At 41.1% G+C, this 24,823-nt stretch overlaps 1 protein-coding gene across 2 annotated transcripts in view; it reads left to right on the top strand.

Annotated features, from left to right (window-relative positions):
- The first annotated feature begins 119 nt into the window (after positions 1 to 119).
- The window catches only part of TEC (tec protein tyrosine kinase), a 52,426-nt gene continuing 27,722 nt past the window's right edge, over positions 120 to 24,823 (top strand). For both annotated transcript variants that reach the window (XM_026847265.1, XM_026847266.1), the window contains exons 1-2: positions 120 to 219; positions 19,092 to 19,274. In XM_026847265.1, coding sequence (XP_026703066.1) covers positions 19,137 to 19,274 — 138 coding nt within the window. In that variant the 5' untranslated portion in view covers positions 120 to 219; positions 19,092 to 19,136. The remainder of the gene's footprint in view (positions 220 to 19,091; positions 19,275 to 24,823) is intronic.

Genomic DNA, 24,823 nt, shown 5'->3' with positions numbered 1-24,823 from the left:
TGGCGAGCGGCGGGGCCGTCCCCGCAGAGACACCGAGGGGGAGGTTATCTCGCCGGGCTGCCCGCCGGGGCTGTCCCCGGCGCAGGTGGCCGACCCCCGCGGTGGGGCGGCGGCTCCTTGAGCGCACTCAGCAGTAGCCGCTGCTCGCAACTTAAAACGTGCGCGACGCCCCAAGAGCAGAGGTGTTCCTGCCTTGATGTCCAGGTGCCGCACGGATCTGTAAGCGGGAGCTATGACAAAAGCTGCATTTTAAACCTTTGCTTAAAATCGCTGTAATTTGTGTAATGTAACGCCTTGTAGCCCAGGCTGCCAAATCCAGTGTAAAGCTAACAGTTGCTGTGTATTTCCTTGTTTACTTTCTACTCTGAGCCCTTATATCCGTGTACCCGCTGTGCTTTACTAAGACTCTTCCACCTCGTCTCAAGGCACAATTAGCCTTGTGTGTGAGCTCAGCCATCTTCCTAATTCCTCCTGCTTCCCGTCCCACAGCGTGGCTGTCCCTTCTTGGCGGTGAACGCTCTTGTAGCCTTGTACTGGGATACAGTGCGCTTGCAGCTCATGCAGTGGGGGGGGGACGAGATGCTCTGGTTGTCCCCAGGCTTCCTTTCTGCGTTCCTGTAAATTGGAACCAATAATTCTTTGAACTGTAAACTGAGTTTTTAGTGTAGACATGTCCATGAGCTGTCTGCTTGGAATGACAGAGGTGTACCTTGCTGTGACAGATACTAATCTGAAACGGTTCGTATTGGTTTATGAGTCAAGTAAGTGAGACCGTAGCTTTTGTAGATGCAAAAACTGACTGTAGCAGAAATGCAGATTAAAAGGTGTCTTGCAAGGAGTTACTTTGGGAGCATCTGTTTTCATTTCAGAGTAAACGTTGCGGATGCTTTATCCATCTGTCTCACCTTTGATACAGTGTGGCTGCAGGGTGAAGTATTGCTGTTTAATTTCTCAGAACTCTCCAGTGACTGGAAGATGGGTTGTTACTTATGGCTGCCATACAAACGTTTAGGGTATTTTGGGCCATTGGAAAGCAGCACCTGTACAAATAGGCTTCTAGTTACACTTGAGGGAGTACCTAGAGTGATTTGCACATGCTCCTCTTTCCTCTTAGCACAGCAGCTGTGCTGCTCGGACCATGCCACCTGGGCAAAAGAGGCCCTTTGGGTGTCCTGGTCTAGTTTCACAGGGACTGCTCTTGTAGGTGGGGAGGTAGCTCCCAGGTGGGGTGCTACTCATAGCCTTTTGATGGTTGTGGTTTGTAAGGGGACTACAGCAGGAAAGAGCCCTTTTGCTAACACACTCTCCTCTGATAGGGGAGTATTTCTCTACGTTTTATTTTACATGTTTTATTTATTGAGGAAATTACATCTTATGGTGATATAATCACATTTGTCTCTGCATTTAGTCCTCAATGAAAGGGTGCTTTACATGTTTTGCTAAATTTCTAAATTAATATTATGAGTGTTTTGAACCAAATGATTTTTATGTGAGCTTGTCTACCGAAAACAGAGCGATGTGGTTGTATCTGCCACCTGGTTACTTCTTTTTTTTTTTTTTTTTTTTTGTCCTGAAGTAACTAGTTTTGAGCTGCCAGACCCAATTTTATTAACCCTTTAAAATTTATAGGAGTCCTACTTTTTTTTTTTTTTTTTTAATATTAATGTAGAATTCTAAAAATCTTTTAAATCTTTTAAAACCATTGGTTGTGAGGCAGCTAGAATTACGTCTGAAGTTACATTTGAATTTTTGGCTGTGGGCTCAGTATTGTGGATTTGGCATTGCAATGTATCCAGTAACCTGGCTGGTTGCCTACAACAGCTGAAAAGGGAGAAAAATGAAATAGAGCTGATAAAACAATATCAGCTCCCATATTGTTTCATCTTGCCTTGAAACAACACCGTATTCAGAAATACTGTGTTAGCGTGGTATGCTGTAATTAAAATAACTGGGAAGTGGCTACTTTCACAGAATTGCTTGGAAGCATCAAGAGAAGTCTTCCCCTCCACCAAATGTAGGGGGAACCTGTTGTAGATTTAATTCTCTCTGTGTTGTGTTATCTTATAAACTGGGTACACGAGATAAGGTGCAGAATGGTGTAAGTTTCATACAAATATTTACCTCAAATATGTGAAACATTTTCTGTTTCTTAGACAATGGAAGTCTGTGCTTCCTGCTGTCAATGCAAAGACATGGAAAATGTGTCTTTAGCGCTTGTTAACCATTGACCTCTAAAATGTTTTTGTACTTTTGCTTGTTTTGACTTTTTTCAGTAACCTATTACCTTTTCACTGCTGAACTTGGAACTGTGCTTTAAAAAACCCACAAGTTTGTGTATGCCAAAGAATCAGTTGTAGCAGTCTACAATGGCTCTCCTGCAGAGATAGGATAAGAAAAATACCAGCATAAAAATCAAAATATATGAAAAGCAGTACTTGGATGGAGTAAAGGTTGCCATGGAGAAGAAATCCTGAGGTGGTAGATTTTTTTATATATTTCAAAGAACATACATGAAGGACATCTGTAGCAAAAATATAAAAATATATGATAGATTTTTATTATTATGTAGATGCATCTATCTGTACAGAATTACCAACACCTTGGTTAAAAACTGATAGTATTGGTCAGTCAGTTGTTGCACTGTGAAAGTTGGAGTGATGATTTTCACTAAATGACCCATAACAGTTTTCTGTTATGCAAAACACAAGGGAAGGACTCTCATTACACTGATTGCAGCCTGACAGACCTTCTCACTATGGAGAGATTGGGCCAGTTTACCCTAATTTTCCTGGCCAGGGCCTCATGCTAGCATTAGCCATTAGAGATATTACTTATATAATGGGGCAAAACTCTCTAGAAACCAGTGAAATTGCACCTGCAGCATTTTAACAAATGGCCAATCAGTCTCAAGAAATGTATTTTTCTTAATGGAGGGTGTTACTTATAAAGGCAAATCCCTGGTTTGCTGTGTTGGTCCTCAGGCAGAAGTGCATTCTGCTCCCATGCTTCTGGTCTGTTTTTCTAAGTGTATTTTTTAAAGGAGAAAACATTAGGAAAGACAGCAGTGTGTAGGTGAGGGAAGTCATTGTTAGGGTGGACATGTATGCCCTTTTGTCTGCGTGACAGAAGAGGAACTGTGGAGCAGAGGCGTGTGATTGACCACTGCCCCGTGGCCGTTACAGTTCTGGCAGTTCTTGATCATCCCCTGCCCTGGCTCAGCTGCATAGGCGTGATTCAGAGTCAGAGCAAATACCATGTGAGAGAAAACCTTGAAAAACAGATAGACTTCTTTTTACATGTGAGGAGATGCATCTCATGGTAGGAGATATTTTTCAGGGAGGAGAGTGGGTTTTTACAATTTCCTAGACACAGAGGTGGGATGGAATAAGGAAAGGTCCGTTCACTGCAAGTGAACAGTGAAGAGGCCTCTGTGTTCAAATGGGATCATGGTATCTCTGAAGCAGTAGCAGAAGCCTCCTGGGAGTAAGTCTGTCCATCACAGGCAGGGTTTACCTTTCTTAGGAAGAATGACATCACCTAGGAGAAGTCTTTGGTTTTGATAATACCCAAACCTTTAGGAGGAAGATGATATGGCTGAAAAGACACATCTTGGTTGGATAAATCTGTCCTGTATTCTGGGCGGTTCAGTGAAGCTCATGCTTACCTTGGTGTGGTCCAGCCTTGGTACTGTGGGCAGGAGAGATGATTTTGGGAGCCTGCTGCAGTGAGATGAGTTGCTCTGGGAGAGCCTGAGCCTGGCCAAGAGCTGATATATGAGAGCTGTTCCCTGTCTGCTGAGGGCAGCTGCAGGACTCAGCTGCTTGTGATGGGAAGAAGTGTTTGGCCAGATTTGCAGTCGCAGTCCCTCTTCTGAGGTAAAGTAGCAGGCTGCCAACTAGGCCACCCTATTTCAGCTCTTAAGGTAAAAATCCTATGTGACATTAAACAAATGCAGGAAAGAGGGAAAGAAAAAAAGATGGCAGTGTGCTGAGGTATGTGGGACCTGGGCAAATGCTTTCTTGGCACTCTTGCTTTTCCTCATTCACGTTTCTCTTATCAGCGGATGTATGAATGGGTACCACTCTGCCACATGTAGGACATACATGTATGCTCAAGTAGGTCACAGCTGAGTTTCCTGTCAGGAGGGGTTTTGTTCAGCCCTGTGCTTATTACAAGTTGTAATCTGATTAAATCATAAAAACACTTTAGATCTAGGCCTTGTTTCCACTTGATTGTGGGGCAGAATTAACTGGCTTTGGGTAGTACAGGAAGCAGGGCTCTTCCTTCTGAACCAGGGTTTGGGCAGGACACGGGGACCTTGCCCTGCTGGAGAGCGCACTGTCCCTTGTGTTAGATTGGGACCAATTCCTGACCTTTAATGCTTATTAAACAGACAAAGACTTTTTTATTATTATTATTCTCTCCACAGGATAGCCACATATCATCTGGGTCTGATGGAGAGTTAACTGCCCTTTAGCCTGAACATAGTGTCCGTGGTAACTCTGTCCTAGGCAGTCCTAATGCACAAATCTTCTGGTCCAGTTCCCTTGTGCTAGCCTACAGGCAACCATAATACATCAAATTTTTACTGTATTCAGGGTTGCTGCTTGTCCTGTGAATTACATGTTGTCCTATATCAGAGGCTCAAGCTCCATATCCTGGCAGAAGGAGTCACAGAATCACAGGATCATTCAGGTTGGAAAAGAGCCTTGGAATCTTCAAGTCCAACCATCAGTCCTGCTCTACAAAGTTCTCTCCTACACCATATTCCCCAACATGTCATCTAAATGACCTTAAACACATCCAGGAATGGTGACTCTACCACCTCCCTGGCACCTTATTCCACTGTCTAACCACTCTTTCTGTGAAAAATTTTTCCCTAATGTCCAGTCTAAACCTCCCCTGTTGCAGTTTAAAGCCATTCCCCCTTGTTCTGTCACTAATCACCTGTGGGAAGAGACCAGCACCAACCTCTCTACAGTGTCCTTTCAGGTAGTTGTAGAGAGTGATGAGGTCTCCCCTCAGACTTCTCCTCCTCAAACTAAACAGTCCCAGCTCCTTCAATCGCTCCTCACAGGATTTATTCTCCAGGCCCTTCACCAGCTTCGTTGCCCTCCCCTGCACTCGCTCCAGCACCTCGATATCTCTCTCGTATTGAGGTGCCCAAAACTGGACACAATACTCCAGGTGTGGCCTCACCAGTGCAGAGTACAGGGGCACTATCACCTCCCTACTTCTGCTGGTCACACTATTTCTAATACAAGCTGGGATGCTGTTGGCTTTCTTGGCCACCTGGGCACACTGCTGGCTCATGTTCAGCTGCTTGTCAGTTAGAACCCCCAGATCCTTCTCTTCCAGACAGCTCCAGCCACTCCTCCCCAAGCCTGTAGCGATGCAGGGGGCTGTTGTGGCCCAAGTGCAGGACCTGGCACTTGGCCTTGTTGAAGCTCATCCCGTTAACATTGGCCCACCGATCCAGTCTATCCAAGTCTCTCTGTAGACCCTCCCTATCTTTATGCAGATCAACACTCTCACTTAACTTGGTGTCATCTGTGAACTTACTGATGATGCAATAATTGTGTGTGTGTTTTCCCTGCCCCTCCTCCCCAATTATGATTGCCTCTTCCCAGCTGAAGTTGCAAACCATGGCCATTCCCAGTGCCACAGTGGCAGAAGAGAAGGGGGCCTGTCATGCATGGGGTTGTGTGACCCCATTTGAGGGATGTGTTCTTAACGTGTAAACTGAGTTGAGCTCAATGGACCACTTTTTCTGTCCCACAGGAGATCCTTTAAACTGGTAATCTTAAATACACTTTGGAATCTTTTGGGAGTAAAATTGCTACCTAAACTGTATGCAGCAAAGATGCTTGAAAGAAAATTTTATTAACATGAAGAAATCTAGCACTTGAGTGTTAAGAGTGGCTGATTCAAAACTGCCAGTGCAACTTCAATTCAGCTTGTTTATGCATAAGGCATTATGAAGTATGTTTAGTTGTGTAGCCACATGTGGTTTTCTTTTCCCATCAGTCCACTGTTTCATTCAGACCACGGCTGGTCGGGCTGTTTTGCTTTGCTTTATTGTGGTAGGTAGGCCATGAGGACCAGCTCACCCTCGGTACTGAAGGCTGGCGCCTGGCTAACGGCTTAGGTGACCTCTCATTCATCCTCAGTGGCGCTTGAATGGAGCAGGTTCGGTTGTTGGGAGGAGGCATATTTACGGCTCCAGTGTGTCAGATGGACTATGAAGGTCTGTTTTTTGGGAGGGAAGTTTGGGAGAATGACATGATGAAAGGCTGTGGTGTGTGAGAGCAGTGAGAAATCAGCTGGAGGGCTGTGGTTCTGTGTTGGGGGCTGCAGGCAGCTCCTCCATCATTGCAGTGGCTCTCTTCTCACCAAGACACTCTGTCAAAGCATGAAGGGGGTTACAGCTGTTTGATTAAAAAATAAAGTCATGGGCAAGTAGCAAAATTACCTCCATTTTGTTTAGTTATTTTTCTGGATCTCTTGACCTGAAACGAACTCTGCCAGTCAGTGTGAAGCAGACACTCCCTGTGAAAACCTGAGACCCAGCCATAAAGAACTATCTTATCTCACATTTGCAGTGTCTTAACTTTACTTCTTGTATTTTTTACTTCAATGGCACTAGATTGTGGCAGCCCAAACTTCTGGTGATGCCCTTTCTGTAATATCGTTATGCCTCACATAAATAATAAGAGAGGAGTAAAATACTATCAAGTATTAATGACCATATTGCATGATGGCTCAAAGAGAGTTTAAGCTGAATGCTGTTCCTTAAGATGATAAATGTCTTGTGACACCTGACGAGTGCTTTCATTCCCTGTTTAGCTCACAACAGTTGAAACACCCTGACATCAAGGAGAGCAGAGATAACAAGCCACTTTGCTGGAGATGTTAACTACCTTGCAGGAGTGAGAGGAAAGAGAAAACACGAGACCACAGCAAATATAAGCCTCGCTTGTATTTATTTTCATATTCAGTGAGAAATTTTTTCCCCGAGTTAATACTTAGATTTTGACAGGAATGAAACTGAAGTCCGGTAGTATTCTTTGTTGCTTAGGCTGCACCGTATGTGAAGAAGAAATTCTTCAAGCTCACAGCCTGGAATTTCAGTCCCATATGTGGACACTTTATTAGTTAAGCAGCTGAAATGCAAGTAAAAGTTTAACAGAACTGTACAAATAATTTTAGGGTAGACCTCTGTGGGTTCTGCCTCAGTAACTTGAGGAAAACAGGTCTTGCTCTTCCAAGTATTTCTCTAGAAAGTACCCAGCAGTGTGGATTCTATTTAGAGGTCTTTGTCCATTTTAAAATTTTTAATCCCTAACATAACATACATGTGGCTCAAGCACAGAGCAACACAGAAACTGAAAGGCGTTATTAGGTGATTAAAGAAAATGAAAGCTGCTTGTAAGTACTATGTCAGCTAGATGTGCAGAAAGCATGAGAACATGAAATTCAGTCTGGTAGCATTACTTCTATGGTTTTGAGTGCAAACAAGTGGTAGTTCTTGAAGTAAGAGTCATATTGTCCCATCTCAGTGCAGTGAGGATGTGGTGTGACGGTGAAGGAATTTTGAGTTTTATTTATGTGAAATTTTCCTTGTAAGCTATCCAACATAACAGGGTAAGAGTCTGGAATCAGAAGATAAGAACGCTGACCTTGCCAACGCCACTGCTTTGGTAGCTGTAGGCCTGAACTGCCAGATGTGGGAACAGTAGTATGAGATGTTGGCCAAAATGTAACTGGTCATTTTGGGTTCAATGTCTTGGGCTCATTGCATAGCAGAGAAGGCGTACCCTGGTGAAAACGATGCAGGGGAAACTTGACAAACAGGAACTTGCAGTATTTCCTGTCCCCCACTTGCTGCCTTGGGTTTTCCCTCATGCACAGAAGGCAGTTCTGGCCTGTAACTTTCAGCGGATGAGAGAGGTTTGGAACCACTCAGTAGGTGCAAAAAAGCAAGAGTTACCGAGTGGCATTAGAATACTACCTCAAAATAAAGACTTTGAGGGGAAATATACCCATTAGTCAACATGGATACCAACATGTGAGCTGTGGCCAGTAGTTCATCATCTGAGTCAACTTCACAGCTTTGTCTTCAGCTAAAATCCCCCTGTTTATTATTAAAGTGTTTCTTACTAGCAGGTGTTTGTTTCTGTCTCTATTTAAAGCCAGTTATTAATATAAGTGTATGTTTTTCTTATTGGTGGCTCTATTAATGAATGTGTTTAAACACAGTGTAGTTTGTGGTATATTTGATTTGAATTAAACAGTCATTATAATGGGGGGGGGGAACATGGTATATAACTTTTTAGTACATATTGCTAGCATCTTACCACATCGTATATGGTTACCTGGGCTATGTCTTCTGCATGTCTCATTTTTTTTAAAAGCATAATACTGGTGTACAAATGTTGGAATTGCTCCTGGTGGAGGGTACAGGGTATGCAAGAGCAGTGCTTAATCTCTTGCTTACAAACCTCTTAACTCTTGCCTCAGATAACCTCACTAGTTAGTGAAACTTCAGTGTTGAACTTTAATATTAAAGCTTGTTGCTAAGATGTTCTTCATAGACCATCTGAAAAGCAACTAAAAGGCTAACTTTTAAAAAGAGGATATGATTTTATTAAGCTTATTTTATTAGAGAGAATGGTTGGCTTTGTGCCTACAATGGGGCTGTTAACAGCTATTCCTGTGAAGTAGACTTGGCTCTCATCTACTGTACATGAGTGACCTAGAAGGGTGGATGCTCGATAAAAGATAGAATATAATGGAGAGTAGACCGTGGTCTTCAACAACCTAGGAAAAAGTAACAGTACAACACTCCACGATGGAGCTGGTTCAGGGCCATCTCATATAGTTCTGTTAAACTGGTGTTAATATGAAAGAACAATACAGCTGACATCACTTCTCCCTAACCTAGTACTTATCCACAGGTAGCTGCTGCTTCTGCAAGCTGCATGCCTAAAAGCCCCCACAAATTCCCTGAAAGCCAACTACTTTTTTGGAATTTTTCCCTGACCTCATGGCTTCCTCGCAGTTCTTCCCAGCCATATGCTTATTTTATGATCAGGCAGTCCTTGGCTGGGACATAGCCAATTTACTACAGATGGCTCTGGACTACTTTTCCTACAAAATCTGTCCATTTGCACCGAGGCTAAAGGATGCATGTATAGCTGTCATTCCATAGATACTAAAGCACTCAGCTGGCTTTTATGTTGCAGGTGCTACAAGGTTTTTATCCATTTTGGCAAGTAATATGGTTTCTATATAGCTGCAAAGGGGAAGGAAAAAAAAAAAAGAATATTTTGAGGAGCACTGCAGAAGTGATACAAGGTATTATACCTGAATTCTGATGAGACAGTTCCATCTGACTAATCTGGTTGAAATACTAGAAATAATCTTAGAAGACAAACAGATGAAGAGCTACAGCCTGATATCAATTTGGGAAGTGGTAGTTTCCCTGAAGAAATAAAAAGTTCCTTTACATTTCTTGTGAATAAAATATAAGTGCAAAAAGTGGGTGACAGATTGCTAGGTAAATAGCTTGCTTCCCTAGCAATAATCAGAAAATATATAGTTGATGTTTGCAGGGTGTCTTAAAAGCAAATGCTGTTTTGATTCAATTCAGCTTTGAGGAACTTCTCAAAATAAACTCATTAACTGGACTGCTGGCTAGCACATTGTGAGGGTGGATTGCTACCTTTTTGAGTACTGTCAGATCATTATACCTGGTCTAGCAGAGTTCCAATGGTCTGCATTGGAGCTTTCATAACTAAAGGTTGGCTTTTGAAGATGGATTTCAAAATCTGTGTATCCTTATAACTGGATTTCCTGCAGGCATTGAGGAAATTATAGGTGCTCCATGACCCGCTGTGCTTCTACATATGCAAGGTGTATCAGGTCATTTAAGGGTAGCCTGGGACAGAGAGTGGTTGAAGTGAAGTCATAATTGATGCCTGCCTCTACTTTGTGTGGGATGTACCTACAGACCACTTCTACATACCTCTTGTGAGACATGGAAGATATATTTTTAATTCATAAAGCATTTATTGAACTTAAAACCAGTCCAGTTTATGGCATTCTTTTTATGTCAACCCCAGAATGAGTGGCTCAAGATGGTCATCTCTGTGCCGGTGGCACTTTGCCCTGACAGTCCTTTGGTGCAGAGAACAGACAGCTTCCTTAGGGGTATTTCACAGAATCGTCTAGGTTGGAAAGGACCTTGAAGATCATCCAGTCCAACCGTTAACCTAGCACTGACAGTTCCCAACTACACCAGATCCCTCAGCGCTATGTCAACCCGACTCTTAAACACCTCCAGGGATGGGGACTCCACCACCTCCCTGGGCAGCCCATTCCAACACCTAACAACCGCTTCTATAAAGAAATGCTTCCTAACGTCTAGTCTGAACCTTCCCTGGCGCAACTTGAGGCCATTAGCTATTGTCCTATTGCTTATTACTCGGTTAAAGAGACTCATCCCAGGCTCTCTGCACCCTCCTTTCAGGTTTGCTTATTGCTGGAAAAGTATGTTCAAGCCAGAAAAGCTTTCCTTCAGCCACTGATTGTGTTTTCTTGGTAGCTTTTAAGATAATTGCAGGTGATGATCTAGAAGGCTGGGTGTTGCTTTTATGTGTTGAAATGTTACTGTAGAAGATTGGTTCCAGAATGAATGGGCTTGGGACCAGAGAAGTGGTGCTAGATGGTTCATAAGTGGCTTACTTCTACCATTCTCCACTTTAAGAGGTATGTTAGCCCAGTGGTACAAAGCAAGACTGCAATCATGTTCAAGTTGGTGCAGAGACGGGGTCATTGTATTGGTATAAGTGACTTGTTGTGTATGTTGGCAGAGCAGAGAGAGTTAACTTTAGTACTTGGAGAACAAGTAGGTCTCTAGCTTAGGGGAAAAAGTTCATCTTAGAGTGTTTGGAAAGAGAAGTAACTGAGGAAGTATTAGTCATTCCCTGTGCATAAAGCAAGTCGTCATTTGTATGTATGACTATTTTAGTTAGACCATGTCAAAAGAGTGTCTTGAATACTGAAATAAATCGAGCTTATTTTTGGTGTAATACATCACATGCTTACCTGAGATTCTATAACATTTGGAAAAACAAACTCAAATTGTGAAGAAAGTGAATTAAATTGACAACAGTAATTAAAAAGCAGGATAACCCGAGTCGTTGATTTTTTTTTTTTTTTTTTAAAGCGCTTTTCAGCCTAGATTTGATTTGCTTTTCTTAGATTTGCAGTTTTCTGTACAATAGCGGTTGACCTCCGACTTAATGGTGAGCTTTAGGATTCCTAAACAGAACTAGGTTCAACCTCTGATTTTCGTCTCTAATGTTTCTTTGAAAATACTTGCCAGAACAAGAGGACTGTTTCGTTTGAAGGTAAACAGACATGTAAGAAGGGCCGGTATACCACATATCTCTTCCCGGTTCAGACCTTGACCTTCCCTTTTTGTTCATGCTTTATCTTTTATCTCTTCTCTATCAGTTGAGGGCCAGTTATATTTGTGCAAGTAAACCAAACTAATATTCTTCACCAGACCTTTATACTGCACAAGTAAAAAAGCAAATCTCTTTATGCTTGAGTCAAACTCCTTGCAGCGTCCTGAAGTCCTGGTGTTGGCACCGCAGTGGGTAAGAGCTGCTGTACCTCAGCAGAAAATTAAGTTTACCATTTTCACTGTACTTCAAGTGTGGTATTTAGAAATATAAATAGAACAACAAAGTTTGGACCTGGGAAAATCTGCTGTCTCCCTCCTAAGGGTTAATATAAAATATCAGTGAATAAAAATATTCACTGGCTTGGATTTGGTCCTTGTCTGAACAGTGTGGATTAGGCACCATGGAAATGTCAACAAGTCCCATACCAGGCAGTGTGTATAGTTAGCGACAGCATCCTCTTTCAGCTGTTTAAATTCATCACTGTGATAGCACTGCTTTCCTCATTCAAAAATCAGAAATCCACCCTCAGAAAGAAGTCTTTAAAAAGAAAGTGAAGTTCCTTTTTTTTTTTTTTTAATTGCCTTCTCTAATTTTAATCTTCCTTTCCTTTGCTTGAATCAAATGTGTGATAATGAAAATATAGCTAATTATCTCACATACCATTTTGCTGGCTGTTGCAGGAGGTTTTGTCAGAAGGCCCAGCTGGCAATAAGTTTGTCGTCTTGTAAAAGTTTGGTCTGCCTGTGTGCTAAGGCCACCAAATATGCAAAGATCTCATCTGGAAGCTGTGTAAATGCAGTAAACCCTGCCAACAGACAGGATATTTTTAGTTTATGTCAGACTGCATATGGCTTCTGGTGAGCTCAAACCCACAGATTTTCAGTAGAAAAGGTCAGTTCTGCCTGCAGAAGGCTTGAGATTGAGTTTCTTATGTGGGAAGCACTGTTCAATCATGGTTGGCCGCCTCAAAGCTTTTCATAGTCTACAGCAAAAAATAAGGTGGTACCTTTGGATGCTGGAGTGGAATTTAACAATACTAGCTAACGTTGATAGCATTATTATGGAAATAATAGCAACCATTAACTGCTGTATGGGCTGAGCAGAGGGTGATGCAAAGCCACATTATGTATGTGGTTACAGAACTATCTAATATTCTGAAGTCTAAAAAAATAGACTTCAGAGTATTTGAGATTGTCTTAATGTTAAAGGTTTTCTGTGTATGGTTTTGCATAGATTTTTAATTACCTATTCCATGAATATGATGAATTAGAACTACCCCCCTCTATATATGTGTATACATATAAAGAGCTCTTTCCCCCCAACAACATAAGCAATCAGTTTTTCATGTCATATTACTCTGTGTGAGAAAAAGGGGGTGGATGAAGGTAGGGGTTAAATTTTAATCTACATAGATGATGGTGAAGAACAACAGAGACTTTCCACAAGCATTGGAAGAGCAGCAAGAACACAGGTTTGGAGATGTTACAGCTGTACCAATGTCACTTTGTAGGTAACAAATACAGTAGAAGAGCAAGTTCATGTTCAGGAAGATTTGCAACTCTTGGGCAGTGGGTTTTGCTTATCTTTAATACAGAAATGAGGAAGACTTTCTTGTCTTCAAAGAAATTGCAAGATGAACTCATACCTTTTGGCTAACAAAACAAACAGGGGAAGTTAGGGATAGTGTTCAGTGCAAGACCTGCATACCTGCTGTATCACTAGTACTATTTCTTGAGGCAGTGACACATTCAAACGCTTTTTATCTTTAGAAAGGACAGGTGGATGTGCATGCAGATCAGTAGGCTGAGAAAACTTGCAGTTTGCTATTGCTTTCCTATGTCCTAAAGTTTCAGCTTTATTTTTTTTTTCAGCAAAGAACATTATAAATGCTAAAGAGGTTTTTGATCTGAATAAATTGAAGGCAAAATAGTCAGTCCAAGTTTATAGGTATTGCGGAGCTTTTATGTGGAAGAAATAAGAAAAGCTACAAATACTCAGCTCTACAGGAATGAATAAAAATATAAGTTGTTGAGCATAGTGAAAATTGTTCAGTCCATCCTTTATATGGTATCCCATAGTGTTGCTAACTCAAAGTTAGCAGTAAATAAATTAAAGAATGTCTATAGCAACATCTTTTTTCTACATCATGGATGGTAATAATATACTTTGTTTCGCGAGGCAGAGGTTCCTTTCCTAAGTAATTTATTAATGAGAGAATCGAAGAAGATGAACTATAAAGTTGTGAAAGGATAACTTAGCCATTCTCCTAAATCTGAATTCATCATTGTAAGGGGAAAGAAACCGTTTTGCTGCTCTTACCATTTTCCCAAGCTCTTTCGTGCACTTTGGCTCTGCTTTCTTGTGATGATTGATGATTTGATGGGCTGCTGTGATGAGATGAACCACCTTGATGCCACCTGACTCTATTGAAGAGGGACTTACCTCACTTCATTTACTCCAGTTACCTAAGTTATAATGCTAAAAGGACACAAATGCTTGTATTTTGTAAAATGTAGTGAACCTGTTTCTGAGGAATTTAGGGAAACCTATGCTGGTTATGATGAAATACTCCTCCTGCATGTGTACATGAGTAGGTTTCAGTTGAACAAAGGATATTTTGCAACATCACATGGTTATCTCAGAATCTCCAGTCAGAGTTGTCACCCAGTTACCCCAGAGGCTGTTTACTTTTAACCTAAATTTAATACAGGCAAATATGAATTTTATTTTCACGTGGTCTGATTATATATAAAATTAACCAGTTATTCTTTGGCTGATTTTCAAATAGAGACTAGAGTTTTGCAAGCCTTTGGATATAATTTTGAAATCTGTTTGAAAGTAGCCCCACCCAATTGCATTTCTTTCATTTAGGGGAAAAAAAAAAGCGCTTGCATAGGATAGAAGTGGTTTCTGAGAGTCTGCTATTAAAAAAAGAGGAGAAAAGAAAATCCAAGTATTTTTTACTTCTCATTTTTCTGGCATATGATACATTTCAGATATTGCAGTAATTACCCTCTCTTCCAATTTTAAAATATGACAGATTATGCTCAAGTATATTTCTCTGTATTTGTATTTCTGAAATGTACCATTTGAACAGGGATGAATAACAGTTGTCTTTTTTTCAGTTGTCTTGTGTTTTTCTGAGTTTGAATCTGCAACCTTAGATGTGGGGCAAAAAGACTTTTCAATCATATGAAGCACAAGAGCACATTTTGCAATCCTTGGTTGCTCACACTGAGTAGTAATTATTCAAATAGGTCTGTGCTGGATACTCACGTAAGTAACTATTCACATGTAACTTGGTTTGTAGTTTCATGATAAAGCAACAGCAGTTTCAGCAGAAAAAACAAGGGTAAGGAGTTCTCATTTTCTTCTTCCTTCTGCATTGTTTCTGCTCTCTACCCAGACCTGCAGTGAGCTCCCTGTTCCCTTAACCCCACTGCAGCTGTTTGCAGGGACACATTATGAACCTGCTCAGCAAATTGATCTGAATTAATTTAAAAAAAAAAAAAAAAAAAAAAAAAAAAAAAAAAAGAGTTACAGATTTGAGTCAGAATTACAACTACCATCTGTGTACTTAAAATTGATGCTTTGATTTGGTTTTTTTTTTAAAGTTGAATTAGTGACTATTAAATCATTTTAATTAATGTACTGCACTAGGTGATAGGTTTTCAGTGTTAGGTATGCGTATCTGGAATTGCTACCAGTTTGTTTTGATGGGGCCAAAACCTGAAAAAGCAGTTGTGCTTGATGCATGAAACTCAAGTCAGAAAGTTGCGAATGCCAATTTCTTAGGGGGATTCTCTGTCTTGAATAGCAGCCCATCAGCTTAGTGTTAAGACTTGGCACTGAAGAACCTAAATTCCTAGATAAATGTTACCATCACTAAGGAAGGCTTGGAACTCAGAAAACAGAATTCCAGCTTGATTTTTTTTGGTGGGGTTTGTTGTTGTTGTTGTTTTTTCCCAGACACAGACAAATGTTTTCTGTTGGTGTTTGTTTTATGACTGTTGTGATGTATGTTTTTCAGAATGCTTTTTTTTTTTTTTTTTTTTTTCTTAATGTATTTGGGTCATAGAAGCCCTGGTCAGACTGGAGTACACTTTCTCTTTCCTACTCACTAGAACTTCCACTGGGATGTTCATATGTTTATTCAACTGTTTGAATATTACATGTGCTTCCCGACTGTCTTGTGGTGACTAATTGTTTCAATAAACAAATGCAATCCAGGAGCTGGGAGTGGGAACCAGGAGATGCATGGGCAGTGTTGCAACTGCTGGGGTTACCTCATCACTTAAAGCCTTGGTTTTCCCCAGTGAAAACCAGGCAAGGTGGCATGTATAATAAGTTCCATCTACAAGTAAAAACTTACTTTGTACATCTTGCCCAATATTGACTTAGCAAATTTATCTTAACAGTTGTTTTCATTTGCTTTGAGGGAGGGTGTGTGGTGACATCATGGCCATAGAGGTGAATATTTGTATAATGTGAAGATGGATCAATGCAAGGATCTAGACTTTTTGCACCCTAAAAAAAGCTGAGAATACGTAACTCTTTCTGATTTCAGTCATAATTCTGAGTACTCAGCATCTGTGCAAATTAGATCATATTTGTTATTGTGTAACTCAGGTTGGCAGGGAACAGGGCAAGTCCTTGGCAGGAGTGATACTCTGACAAGTTTAGATGGGTGGCAGCACGAAAATCCCATAGCTGTTTGTGACAAGATAACGACGTGTCCGGCAAGCAGCTTCATCTCCTGATGGTCTGGGAACAATGGAATATTTTGGGGGGAAAAGTGCAGAAAATTTCTAAAACTGTACTGAAGAAAATGTAGTGATGTATAGTTTGATAAGGTAAGGGTGGCTGTTCAGGTGCTTCTCAATGAAGTACAGCAATTTTGTAAAGGAACTTTCAGAGTAATAGGTGAGGGTTCAGTTGTCCTGAGCCTTATTTATGGAAACACAAATGGTTGGAGCCACTGGCATGGAGAAAAACCCAAACAAAACAAGTTTCTGTGACTAAATGCACATTCAAAGGCTGATCTTCTGACCTGGGAAACTGGTTCTCATCTGCAGAGAGCTCCATAGCAGAGATGTAGCAATCAGGTGCAGACATTGACCGATGACATTATCAATGTCTTTATTTTTTAATGCTGATTTTTGTCAAAAGGATTTTTATTTTGCTTCATGTATAATGTTAATGTCACCAAAGAGTGCAGCTAGGGAAACAAAATATTTTAGCATTATCAGTACTGAGATTTGAAATCATAGTTAATTTTGAATCCTTCTTGTGCTCTCTAGTGTAGAAGTCTGGGGATCTCCGAGATCACAGTTTCTAAGAAGGATAATAATTATGTTTTTATTAATGCCAACAGAGAATTTGTACTATAGGGAACAGAAGGGTTGTTTTGAGTGGGAGTTTTGTGTGCCTTAAGGTGGTCTGAAAGTTAATACTGACTTTTAATTCTTTGAGCAATTTTCAGTGCATGGTGGTATCTTTCCTTCTGCAATTACCTTCAGTATGTCAGTTTAATTTTAGAAGGGCAATAAACCAGAATTGGGTAGCTTTAATAATTTAAGGATGCACTCAAGACAATTAGTAATTGAAAAACATCTATCTTCTTCCCAGGAATGCAGTGTGACAAATGACCAACAAAATGTATGTATGCATCAGAGAAAGAGGAGAAACAAGAAGAGATTATTCATAATAATGACCATTTCCAATCCTATTATGGTCTTATACATCCTGACCTGGTCTTATTTTTTAGTTCCATGTAAACCACGGATTAATTTTTTAGCATATACAGAGATATACCTTGAAAAGAAAAGGGATATTTTAGAGCAGTGAACAACTACATCCAGCTGTGTGAAATGGCCGGAGTGTGGGGATACAAGAGTTTAGTTGGCCAAAACGGGGAGTAAAGCGTGGTATCAGGACCAGACTAGAAAACAAAAAGTGTCATTTTATATACTGTCACAACAAGTAATGACATGTTTAGGCACAAAAAGAAAGGAGAGGCACTGAAGTGAATTTGTTTGCATTCAATTTTATTTAAACTTTCCTTTTGTAACGTAATCTTGTGAGGCAGCCTGTGGCTTTCCAAGCTTCTCAGCACAATACTGTGAAATGCACTGTTTCGTCCGTGCTGAAGTTACGTTGCCTGCAGAGAAAAATGTACATACATTACCCTAGTGAATTTTGAAATACTCTTTAGTAAATAGGTGCATAAATTAAGCCCTGTGAGAAGTGAAAAAAGTTTTGGGTGGTTTTTTTCCATAGGTTGGAAGGAAACTTCCTACTGGTACAGAGACCTGCAGTGATTATGTAGGGATGTGGCTTGCATCATCCCCCTGCCCCCTCCACACATGCAGATGTGACATTTGTAGTCACTGGTGCCTCAGGAGATGCTGCTGTTCCTTGTTCAAGCCGTGGCCTCTGACCTCCAGCCATGCTGCTCTAGCCAGAGCTTCGGTCAAGGTCTGTGCCTGCAGCATGCCCTGGCTTCAGAGCACAGCTCCAAGTGGGGGCAGACCTGGTGGAAAGCTGGCAAAGGTAATGGGGTGGGGGGAAGAGTTTATGGAACAGCTTCTTCACAAGCTTCCCCACAGCTTTCATTCCTGCCTCCATGCCACCTCCTGTGTTAAGTCTGTGCAGGCAGCAGCCTGTGGTGCATGATGAAATGTCTGGCGGGATCCCTTCCCTCGCCCGCTTCCCAGCCCGGCGGCAGGAACACTCACACCCACACAAGGCAGAGTGGCACACCGAGGTGGCAGCGAGCAGATGAGGGAGGAGGTTTGCTCTGTTTTAAGCTGGCATCATTGCAGAGAACTGAGAGATCGCCTGACGATGTCTCTGGCAGGACGCTGGAGCCAGATTTGCAAACAGAGTATCTGTGGGTGCGTTCGTGTTTATGTACTCCTAAATCTGTCCTGCAGGTATCAATCACAGTGTAAAACGTTAAAGCAGCTTGAGTGACCAGAACTGTCAGAAGCAAATTACTTAGATTGTTGATGGTCTGCATGAAGTCTTTCTGAATAGAAGATGGAGGGCTTATACTTAGCACTTGCTGAAAAATGACTTAATTTTCTGTTCTCAAATTGACATCTTCTAAACTACCATTTGTGTCTGAAATTTTTCATTAATATAATTGTGATGAATTTTCAAAATTACTTTTACTGATCCATGTTCAACTCTGTGTATAGCAAACATTTTTGCAAATGGCATTTATATATGCACAGACCTTAGCAATTAAAGTTTTGATACACATTAGGACTTTGTGGTGAAGAGCAGTCATACACAGCTGTTTACCTGGAGTGCGTTTTGGACTTCTCACCCATGTTTTCTGTGATGTAGACAGCAGTGTCCCTTATTTCATCCCAGTCAGGTACAGCTTTTGGCTTCCTGGGAACATTCCAGTGCAGCCCTCAGCTAAGCAAACCCTGAACTTTGTTGACTAATAATTAACTCTTGTAAACTTCCAGATACTTCGGGCGAGCTCTAGTTTTCTGTATATTCAGGTAGTTTCATTTATAGGTAGAAGTTCTTTTTACCTCAGAAATCTCCAGCTCTGTGATCCCCCAAAGATATCGTAATGATTTATTCCTCTCATCTTCACAGGAACTGATATTCAATGGCTAGAAACAGAGCTGACAAGTGGATGAAATGAATACGACTACTATCCTACAAGAGATTCTGATTAAAAGATCACAACAGAAGAAGAGGACTTCTCCCTTAAACTACAAAGAGAGGCTTTTTGTACTCACAAAGTCTATGCTAACATATTACGAAGGTCGAGCAGAGGTAGGTAACACAGATTTATACTAAAAAGTGCCTTTGTTCCTTTTTGCTTTTGTCTACTTTTAGCTTTTTTCTTACCATATATCATACTGTCAGCGGATGGGGCAGTGGTCATGGGTGCCATTGAGCATGAGCTGCCATTTCTTTTTTCTCTTACTTATAATGCAAATTGACAGAGGTGTAGATAAATTATCTGGCAGTCAGTGTGAACTGTTTTTTTAATCAGTGTGGTTTTTTTAATCAGTGTGAAAGTGTTTTTTAATCGGAGTGGTGGTACATAGCCAGAATACCAGAAATAGGATAAACTAGTTTTTTAAAGCTAGTCATCAAAGCTGATATCTTTCTCTCTTCAGAAAGATGAAAGATCACTGCTATCACAAAGTGGAGAAAAGGTAGAAAAACTTACAATTTAGTTGCTTGTAGCCATGTTTACTGTGAAGGCCATTACTTTCACAGCTAGGAATTAACTGAATTCAAACAGGAGAAAAAGCACTTGGTAGGAGCAGTGCATTGCAGACTAAGTTCACTAGAGATGAGATCCATTAAAGTGGATCATGTAAATTTGTAATTGAAATGAAAGTAGAAGTAGTTTATCTCTGACAGCACAAGCAGCTTATCCCTGTTACCACTTTCTGTGTAAATTCAGTTACACCAGAAATCAGCAGTTTAGGCAAATCTTCAGACCAGCATTTTTTTCAAATGAGCTTCACTCAGTCACCTGCCCCAGAGTGCCCTGTCATATCTTTAGTGCTGCGGGTGAGATTTTCCACTTAACTGAGGCTACTTTCCAGATTTGTCACAATGTGGAAGGGGATTAGAACGGCTGCAGTAGCTGGTGAAGCATGCTCTACACCTTGGGAAGCCATCCAACAAATAAAACTTAATGGAGACAACTCTGCAAACTCTTGTGTCAGCTGTTACCTCTGATGAAAGAAGGGGGTACAGAAAAGCTAAGGCTTGCTAAGCATGTTTCTCTTGCCAGAGCTTGTGCTTGCAGCAGAATGGAACTCACTCACTATGCTCCAAGATCATCCTGGTCTGTTGTAGCTGCTGTACTCTGAATATAGCTCAGGCCCCGTCAAGGGTTAAGAACAAGATCATATACTGGCTGAGGTTGGAAGTGACCTCTGAAGGCCATCTGGTCCAAGCCCCCTGCTCAAGGGCCACTTAGAGCTGGTTGCCCAGGACTTTATCCGGATGGCTTTTGAATATCTCTATGGATGGAGACTCCGTAACATCTGCCAGCATGGTCACCCACACAGTAAAAAAAAAAAAAAAAAAGTTTCCTGATGTTCAGACAGAATCTCTTGTATTTAATTTTGTGCCTGTTGCCTCTGGTCCTGTCACTGGGCATCACTGGAAATGGACTGGCTCTGTGTTCTTTGCACCCTCCTTTCAGGCATCTATATGCATTAATAAGACTGTCCCAAGCCTTCTCTTCTCCAGTTTATAAACAGTCCCAGCTCTCTCAGCCACTCTTGATAGGAGAGGTGCTCCAGTCCCTTCATCATCTTTGTGGCACTTTGCTGGATTCTCTTCAGTACGTCCAGGTCTCTCTTGTACTGGGGAGCCCAGAAGAGGACACAGGACTCCAAATGTGGCCTCACTGCTACTGAGTACAGGGGAAGGATCACCTCCCTTGACCTGTTATCTAATGCAGTCCAGGATACTTTTTGCCTTCTTTGTGGCAGGGGCACATTGCTGGCTCATATTTGACTTGGCATCCACCAGGACCACCAGGTCCTCTTCTGACAAGCTGCTTTCCAGCTGGGCGGCCACCAGCATATACTGGTGCATGGGGTGGTTCCTTCTCAGGTGCAGGACTTTGCACTTCTCCTTGTTGAAGTTCATGAGGCTCCTGTCAGCCCATTTCTCCATCTGGTTGAGGTCCCTCTGGATGGCAGCATGACCCTCTGGCCTATCATCTTTTCCTTCCAGCTTTATGTCATCATCAAACTTGCTGAGGGTGCTTTCTGCTCCATCACCCAGGTTATTAATGAAAATGTTGAACAGGAGCTGACCCAGTATTGCCTGGGGTACAGCACTAGTTACTGGCCTCCAGCTAGACTTTGTGCCACTGGCCACCACCCTCTGGGTCCAGCTGTTCAATCAGTTTTGAGTCCACTCTGGAATATGAATTTATGTATTTTTACTGCCTGTGGAGTTAAAATATGTACTTATTTGGGGGAGGGTTGTTGTTGTGTTGGTGTTTTGTTGTTTTTTGTGGGTTGTTTTGTTGTTGTTTTTTTTTAATTCTAGAATGCTCCCCCTATCCCGAGAATAAATAGGTGGGGGCTAAGGTAACCTCTGAAACATGTCTTGCATGCTTATCTGCTGTCAGCTTACATGCAGGGCAAACAGAAAAGTAACTAACAGGTTTTGCAGGTCTAGTTGTCACCCTTTAAGAAGTTTCTACTTTCAACTTTCCCTTTCCAGCTTTACCTTTTCCCTGCAGGTTAAAGTCCTCTGGCTAAAGTACCCTTCCAGGAGACTGACGGGTGGATCTGTCTGAGGAGAGGTTTCAACTATTTATCAGTTTTATTTGCAGTGAGATGTAGCAGGGCTGCCTGTAGTGCCCTCAGCTGTGGAGGCAGTAACTTCTCTAAAAGGTTCCAGCCTAAGATAAGGGCAGTCGAGGTGAAAATATACATTACACCCACACTAGCCTAGCAGTTTGCTGCTGAAACAGGCAGGTCCATCTCATCCGTGTCCTAGCCTTGCAGGCCTCCCCTATCTACTTGAATTGGTCCTGGCACTTCTTGGAATCCATGCTGCTCTAAAAAAACCCCTTGCTAATCAGCAGAAAGATATTTGATTCAGTTTTATTTTCGCTGGATTAGCGTTCTGCTGGGTTAGCAAGATGTGTTAGCTTGGTGCAGGATCTAACAAGTGCCAGAGGCGGTGCCAGGTGGAGGAGAAGGAGGACAGGATGCTCTCTCTGTTGACATCAGCAGGTTGTTAGACTGGCTCAGCCATAACACATAGCTTTCCAGCCTCAAACCCTTTTCATTTTCACTCTTCCTCCCACTTAGATTCTTTAAAACATTAATCAGCATTCTATTTTATTAACAGTATTGTCTGAAAATAATGAGCTCTGATCTTAATGGGGCACACTGAATATTTTTGACAGCAATACTTGGTCTCTATTTGAAAAAAATAATTACTGTGTGACTGAGATCTCTGACACACAGTAGTTATTCCTTTGTGTCACTGGGCAACTGAAATGGAAAAACTTTGGGGGTTTTATCAGTTGTTTGTTGGTTTGTTTTTTTTTTTAAGTCGATGATGGCTGTAAATTTGTATTTACAGTAAGACAGTTGTATATTCTGGCTGAAGTAATTTATATAAAAAGAAAAAAGTTATTAGAGATTAAACTAATTCTGGCCCTCTGAATAGTTGGGAGGTTTATTGCTGAAATAAATGTGACTACTCTGTATGCTGGTTGAATTTAAAGATATGACAGATGAAAGGATAGGTACAGACTGATCTCATTTCAGGCTTGGCAATATTCAAAGTCCAGATTGGTAAGATAAACATAGAAATGCCAAGCTAAGAGGATCCCACACCCTCATTTTAATCACATATATGCAGTGGCAGCAGTCTGCTGAGGGTGGCTGAGTTCTGCTCCCCTAGGCAAGTGTATGATTCCCAGTGTGGTCGCTGGAGAAACTGAAGTCTTCTTGTTTTTTCCATTTTAACTTCTCTGAGAATTCAGTAGAGAGAATTCAAGAAGAACTCAGAGTTTGTGCGTCATGTGAATAGTTATACTGCTTCTTTTTAAAAAGAAGATTAAATTAAATCTCGTTAACCAAATCAGTCAATACTCAGTGTGGGCAGGTCAGGATTGTAAATAAGGTGACAGAATTAGATACTTGGTATGTCTGGTGACAGAAGTAGAATATTTATGACAACAGAAAGCAGTCAGCCATAGCAAATATTTTTGTAAATGCTGCTGAGGGGTTTAACTGACCCTGTTCTGTGCAACCGGTGATAGGGGATCACTTGTTCTTTGACCAGAAACTGCATATTATGGAAGCTCTCTTCTCTATTGTTTTCTGTCCTATATCTTGACAAAGCGCCATATACCTAATTGGAGCAATAAATTATTATGTCATAAGCATGACTACTAGCAACAGGGTAAAATCTTGTTTAAACTTGCTCATAACCTATCTAAACCTTTTTATACGTGTTTTTAAGCAGCTCAGGCACCCTGTCAGGGCACAAAATGCTTAACAGTGAAGCTGGAGCTGCACTGCTGCCATGAGAAGAAATGTAGCTTCTGCACTTAGAAATACTGCTGAACTATAGGTCATGGAGGAGGTGTGTGAGCTATCAGTGAAGCATAACTACAGAATCAAGAAAGAGGCTGAATTTCAAGATTGGTTTCAAAGCACAGAAACCCGAGGAAGGAGAGTCTTGGTTTAGGTCACCTGTGAAAAGCTCTACGATTACAAGTAATGTCATGGGAAAGTTAGTTTGTGTAGGAAGCCAATAGGACCTTGGCTTTTATGGCTTGACTACTTCTGGGCATTATGCTGTTTGGTTAAAAAATGGGAGATGTATCACCTTAAGGTTGATAAAAAAGGTGGACATGAAAAAGCTTGGAAAAAAAAAAGATATGTCAGGAACTGGCTTTCTTTAAGCATTACAGAGATGAATTTAGGAGATAGCTTCTCGGTTTGGTGCTTTTTTTGGCATAATTTTTGTGAATTAGTAAGTGTAAGTGTTGCGGAAATGCCCTTATTGCACTGTTGTGCAATATCGGGCTAACAATAATTATATATAGAAGGCTGAGTTAATGTTACAAGTTCCATGAAACCTGTGATGGTTTATCAGCTGTCATCGTTGGAAATAGTATCTTCGGTCTTTTTTTTTTTTTTTTTTTTTCCCCCCCCGTAAGGTTGCAAAAGTGGCTAATGAGATCAGAATATGATGGATTCCATTTGTAATGAACACAAAAAATCTTGTAGAAAGAAATAGCTGACTCTGCCTCCAAGCACAGAATACTGATCATAAATGTATAAAAATAGAGAAGTAAAATGTCTTCCTGTTCTGTGTGTGGAGATGTACTGTAAAACTGAATATGCTGCAGTCAGAAGGACTTAAGGTATATACAGCATTCTCAAATACATGTTGTAGACTTGCCAAGACAACTTTTAACGGATTTACATAGGCAGTAGTAACTACAGCAGTTTGGAAGTGAGAGGTAGTAGGCATTTGTGCACAAACCGGACCTTGCTCTTGAGGATTTCTGCACTATGCTTCCTGGTGGCAGCTAGATTGCAGTGTAACTTCTTCAGGTAATCTGGTTGTATAGCAAAGGCATGTAGTGCTCTAGTGAGGAAACACTAGTGTGAAATATTTTATTAGGAAATCTCTCCAATTTTCTGTAGTTTGAAAGCTCAGCATACTACTTCAGGTATGCTTCTGTTCATTTTCCTGAGCTATTATCTTCTAAGAAACAATAAAAAATACCCTAATCTGTAGGAATTTAATAAGCAAAGTTAAGTAATTTTGAAATAAACCCACTTGTCTAATTTGGAATGTTTTTT

Source organism: Athene cunicularia (assembly GCF_003259725.1).
Source record: "Athene cunicularia isolate RWA chromosome 4 unlocalized genomic scaffold, athCun1 chr4_part1, whole genome shotgun sequence".
In the NCBI taxonomy this organism is placed as follows: domain Eukaryota; kingdom Metazoa; phylum Chordata; class Aves; order Strigiformes; family Strigidae; genus Athene; species Athene cunicularia.
This window is presented reverse-complemented; position numbering and strand designations above follow the sequence as displayed.